General features: G+C 35.3%; 1 protein-coding gene across 1 annotated transcript; it reads right to left on the bottom strand.

The window, feature by feature from the left end:
* Positions 2408 to 6252, bottom strand: LOC18602120 (receptor-like protein 12). The gene has a single exon (XM_018118626.1). It carries the CDS (start codon positions 6063 to 6065, stop codon positions 2979 to 2981), a length of 3087 nt encoding a protein of 1028 aa, XP_017974115.1. The 5' UTR covers positions 6066 to 6252; the 3' UTR covers positions 2408 to 2978.

The following is a 6252-nucleotide window of genomic DNA, read 5'->3' as shown; positions in this document are numbered from 1 at the left end:
TTAATTCTCCCCAAACAGAAAAGAAGATGAGTTTATTTGTATGTTATGGCAATTCCATCTAGTTTCCAAACAAGATGTGATTTTGCATGGGACTTTGAGGCTGATGGGGCCAAATTAAGCCCATTCAACATCGCCTAGTGCAGAAGCAGCGGTGACGGAAGCCTCGACACCTGCCGCCCGAGAAACCTTCATTGCTACACACCATCCCACAGTTGTGATCGCTCAGACATGCTCCCTTAAAACCATGGCTCTTTGACTCGCAAAGTCTTGCCTTGCTCGGCACCACCATCTCCTCTGCAGTCAGATAAAGCAATGCGAAATAGTCAATTAAAACTGAAAAAGAAGCAGATAAATTAATATACAGCCATCAAAGAAAGAGATATATTTACGAGAAGCCAAAACAATGAGCAGCAGCAAGAACATCCCAAACAACTTCCTCATGATCTCCATGTCAGCGACGAGCTAGCTGCTTTTACAAACAACCCCGATCGATCCAGACACTGCTTATTGGGTTCTAATCATCTTCAATTAGGCATTGATTATATTTATATACATAAGTTCGGTAAGGAAGTGGCTACGGTCTAGCTTGACACCAGGGTTGAGTCGGTGGCATAGTGTTTCTGTTTCCGAGAGAAGTTATGGGCACGTGTTGCGAGAAATGGTATACTCGGTCACGGCCTTGCGGCGATTACACACACCTCCTTTAACTCTAGGCATGGACAATTATGGCAATTTCTTTTTTTTGGCAATTATATGTTCTATATGATTGCAACGCAATGAAATTTTTAGCTTCTTTAACCGGGAGTTGTGAGAGTGTTAATATTTTTTCTTGTATAATTATATTCTTGAATTTCAAGTGAATCGAAATTTTTTTAATAAATTTAATTTAAATTTAATATTTTATTAAAAGTATGTTTGATTCATAAAATAGAATAAAGTATAATACAATAAGTATTTTATGAGAATAAGATGAAATAGAAATAAAATAAAAATATTATTATGTAATTTGATTGATGGAATAAAATAAGGTAAAAATTACTATTATGTTTTATTATAATATTTCGTTAATAAAAATAATTATAGAAAAAAAAGTAGGTAATAAAAAGATATAATTATTTTTTATTAAAATATATGATTATTTGTTTTATTTTATTGTATTTTTAAATATTAATAATTTATAATTAATTTCAAATATTAATAATTAATTTTCAAATATTAATTTTTTATTTATAATTTAATCATTAACATTTTAAAATACTTATATTTTATTTATAATTTAAATATTATTATGATTAAAATATTAACATAATTTTAATTAATTTTTAAAATTAAATATTAATTTTTTATAATATATAATTAAAAATTTAAACTTTTTATTATAGTAAGATGTACTTTAAAAAACAAAAATACCCTTTATATAATTTAGTAAAATGTATACCAAAAGACAAAAATAAGTAAATTTTTTTCCTTTTTAATCATTTAATTTTTATTTTCATCAAAATTTTAAAATTTTAATATTTTATTGTTAAAATATTAGTATAATTTTTAATTTTTTTCTATTTGCAATTTTCATTTTTTAATTCATATTTTCATTAAAAATTTAAAATGTTAATAATTTAATAAGTTAAACATTAATATTTTTAAAATATTAATATTTTATGTATGATTTAAACATATTTATGATTAAAATATTAAAATTTTAGTAATTTTAAAATTTTAAATTTAAAATATTTATTTTTTATAATTTTAAACTTTTTCATTTTAAATTCTTTTTTTCCTTTTCCTTTTTTCTTCTTCGTTGACCAAGCACCAAAAATGTGGCTAGCCCCATGGAATGTCGATCTAGCACGTCATATGATTGGATCTAGCCACCAGAGCACAAGATCAACACTTTTCAACCATATTTAGTCTTGGAATTGCCATCATCATCATTGCCAGCATCAGCTTTGGTGGTAAATGGAGGTTAAAGAGAGAAAGAGATATGCAAGAATGGGAAGAGACTGAAAGGCAAAGGGAAATTAGAAAAAAAAATGTATTTATTTCTAGGGTTGTAATTTTTTACACTTATAAGAGGCTTTTTAGTTTTATCAATTTTAGAGGTTATTCCCCTAACTATGAAATACCAAATACCATGAGGATTAGGATTAGTTAAACCTTGTTTTTGGGGAATTTTGGAGATTAGCTATTATAAGAGAATAGTTGTTTTTTAAGCCATTTTCAAACTCCCATATCACGGTAAGTTAAATAAAAAGAAAAATTTGGCCAAAAAAATTGAAATAGTATAATGTTATTGAAATCTTTAAGATATCAACTATCTGCCCCATTAAAGCGTTAAAAAAGGAATAACTGTCGTCATGTCCATTATCCGCAATGCCATAAAAAGTCTTTAATCTGATTGACAAAATACTTTAATGGCATAGAAAACTTGCTATGAGCAAAATCACTGTACAATTACAAAAGTTTCACTGCACAATAAGCCATTGGCAGCAAAGGATCCTGACTATGCCAATACAAAAGCTATGAATCATTCTAAAAACATCTCGGAAAGAGAACCTATAAACAGTAGATCCATTAAACATGAACCTACTTTAGAGTCAAGCTCAATAAAATCCACCTATTGGTTGAAGTGCAAAACAGAAAAAACCAAATGACCAAGAGCTGTATCCAGAAATTAACTCCCACCGTACAAAAGACCATCAGAAAACGGATATTCCTAACATCCGGATTCCATGAACTTCAAAGATCAAGCACCATACATTTAAACATTTTTGGTCTAGCTTTAATCAGCAATAGGAAACATTTTTCTTCAAACTGCAATAAGATAAGACCAGAAGATGCGGACGTTTTCTGGTATCAAGGCATAATTATACATAAATCAAGCTTTATACTGTGTACTGCTACTTTCTAATCCAAAAAGAGCTAAAAAAAAAGAGCAGGTTCTAAGCATACGCACACAATCATATTTATTACACTAGGACCTAGTAATTCCAGGAAACCTTTTTCCAAACAGACCTCAAGGATTCTTGCCAATTAGAGCCATTCCAATTATTACTGACTTGCCACTTTCTGAAGACCTTCATCAACCACTCATGTTTCCTTGTGGTGAAGTTGTATCCAAGAGACATTCCAATTACTAGCCCAGCTCCATATCCTGTCATAACTATTTTCCAATCAAACTTGAACACCCTCACAATTCCTTCATCATCTTCTTTGGGGGCCAAACGAGGTGGTGGCTGCAAGACCTCAGGATTTCCACATTTTTCTGACAAAGGGTATCCACACAATCTTGAATTTCCTTCGTACGAATCATTGTCAAACGTATTGAATTGTGCTCCTCGAGGAATATTCCCTTCAAGATTATTATACGAGACGTTGAAGCTTTCAAGGAAGTTAAGGTTGGCCAATTGCTGAGGGATTTTTCCCGAGAGCTTATTTCGAGAGAGGTCCAAAGATTCAAGGTTCGAAATTTCCCCCAATGCTGATGGAATATGACCAGTGAGATTGTTATTTGAAAGGTTAAGCACACGAATTTGCTTCAAATTACTAATGGCTTCAGGGATTTCACCTTGGAACTGGTTGCTGGATAAATCAATAGCTGAGATGGAACCTGGAACATTCTCATAACTAAGGTCCCTGCCTTTGTTAGCCAATATAAGTACGTAATTATAATAATCATACCACGATAACTCTCCATCTTCGAAGCTTGTATTGGCGTTCATATATGGGGATAAGCTGTTTGCATTGGCAACTTCCATGGCAACCCAAATATTGAAGTACTCAGATGGCAACTTACCCCTTAAACTATTGTCTGAGAGGTCAATTACTTGCAACTCGGAGAATTCCGATTTGGCTCGAGGTTCCCCTATCACACCATGCAATCCATTTGCTCTCAAGATGAGAACCTTGAGCTCTGGAAGAGTGCCCAACCAAGAAGGAAAGGTATCATTTATCAGATTGTTTCCAAGAATTAAAACTTCTAACTTGGTACAATGGGCGAGTGATCTTGGTATTCTCCCTTGCAATTGATTTTGGCCCAAATCCATCATCCTTAACCCACAGCTCTTCATATATGTTGAAGGAATAGCACCAGTAAATTGATTATTTCGAAGGCTGACTACTTTCAGAGAGTCACTTTGGCTGAATAAACATCGCGGGAGCATCCCAGTCAAGTTGTTAATAGACAAATCCAAGGTCATGAGGAAAGAAAGATTGCAGAGCATTGGTGAGATTTCTCCTGACAGTGAGTTATTTGAAAATGAATAAGAGACGATGGAAGGTGGTGGATGCGGAAGTGATCCCTGGATCTTGTTCGATTCAAGGTTGAAAACCTCTAAGTGAGTCCATGGAAGAACAACGGGAAGCTCCTCAAATCCTGTCAGAAAATTAAAGCCCAAATTTAACTGCAGAAGAGTTTCTTTTCCCACGCTCCAAAACCATTTCGGTATTTGGCCATGAAATCTGTTGTCAGAAAGCTCCAAAAACACCAATTCATCTTGACTACGCAGAAAATGTGGGAACTCAGATAAGTTGCATGAAGCCAATCCTAAAAGCTCGAACTTTGGACTAGTGGCATTGATGCTGACACTGTTGAGCAGTGACAAATTGTTACCTGAAAGTTGGAGTTTGGTGAGATTTTTAAGCTCAAGAAATGAGTCCAACATGAGAATTCCATTTAGTCGATTCATGTGTAGATAAAGAAGTTCAAGATTCTCAAGCTTGAAGATTGATTCTGGAACAGGACCACTCAAATTATTTTCCTGGAATTTGATCTCAGTTAGCTTGGTAAGGTTTCCTATCCAAGGTGGAATCTGACCATCTAATTTATTGGCCCAGAGATATAAACAGGTAAGTTGGGTCAAATTTTGGAGAGAAGATGGGATGTCACCGGATAAACTGGTGTTTGTCAGGTCCAAGTAAGTTAGATTGATTTGCGTACCAAGCCAAGACCAGGTTCCACGGTCGAAATTGTTGGTTTGAAGAGACAGATAAACTAGTTGGGTAAGATTGGCCAAGGAAAAAGGGATTTCCCCAGAGAAATTGTTATAAGAGAAATCCAAAGTCATCAGCTGGTTCAGATTTCCAACTGAAGGAGGAATAGGTCCCGAAAAGCTGTTAAAAGACAGATCAAGATAAGTGAGTTCAGTAAGGTTACCGAGTGAATACGGTACCTTCCCTGAAAAATGGCAGGTGTTAATGTCCAAAAGTTCCAAAGACTTGAAGTTTCCAAATGATTCTGGCAGCTGTCCAAAGAACGTTGTGTCTGCAAGGCTTAATTCCAAAAGAGGGTGATTGCTCCGAATATCAGGTAAATACCCAGTCAGATCCGGATTGGACTGCAGGCTGAGAAACTGAAGACTGGGTAACTCAAAAATTCTAGGGGGAAAATCACCACGCAAGTCACAATTCGATAAAATTAAAGCTTTCAATGAAGAAAAATTTGCTAAGATATTAGGTACCGAAGAAGAAATTCTGACATCAGTAAGATAAAGCTCTTGAAGATTAGTTAAATTCTCAAGCAGAGACCTCATGCCTGGCTTCCGGAGCTTCAATGAGTTCCCTGACAGATCAAGGAGCTCTAACTCTGTCAGCTGGAAGATCTCTGACGGTATTTGACCAGAGAAGTTGGAGTGAGAGAGGTCCAGAGATGTCAGCCTTGAGAGGTTCCTGATCTCAGAAGGAATTTTAGAATTTTTGAAGAGATTGTCTGCGAGATTAAGCCACTGAAGGTGAACAAGATGGAAGAGGCTGCTTCTAGAATCGATTGAACCATAGAGATGACTACTTCTAAGGTCGAGGCCGATTACATGACCAGTGCTGTTGTCACACTCGACCCCATCCCACGAGCAGCAGTCAGCACTTTCCCCCTCAAGTTTCCACGATTCAGTTTTCGCATGGGCTTCAGGAGTACTTGAGGCAGAGTTATTGATTACAAAGCTTTCCTTGAACTGCAACAGTGCTGAGCGTTCATCAGGGTGGCACAGTGGCTGTACTGAAGAAACAAGAAAAAGCAGTAAGAGCAAATTAAGCAAGCTCATCGAAATGGAGAGATACAAAAATGAGCCCATAATAATATCTCAATCCTTTATGTCCTCCCAACTCTTGGATGGGCAAACAAAATAGGCACTGACTGAACCATTTATAGACAATTATCTATAATTGGTAAACACGGCGTCTTCCAAGAACAGCGGAACAGTCGAAATGAGACTGTTGAAGTCTTCGTAGGTCAAGATTGAAGACTTAAACAGTGAAGTC

The sequence above is a fragment of the Theobroma cacao genome, chromosome 4 (genome assembly GCF_000208745.1).
Source record: "Theobroma cacao cultivar B97-61/B2 chromosome 4, Criollo_cocoa_genome_V2, whole genome shotgun sequence".
Taxonomy (NCBI): Eukaryota; Viridiplantae; Streptophyta; class Magnoliopsida; order Malvales; family Malvaceae; genus Theobroma; species Theobroma cacao.
This window is presented reverse-complemented; position numbering and strand designations above follow the sequence as displayed.

Bases quoted from the DNA above. Each gene is read 5' to 3' on its own strand.
- LOC18602120 (XM_018118626.1), bottom strand. From the start codon at position 6,065: ATGGGCTCATTTTTGTATCTCTCCATTTCGATGAGCTTGCTTAATTTG.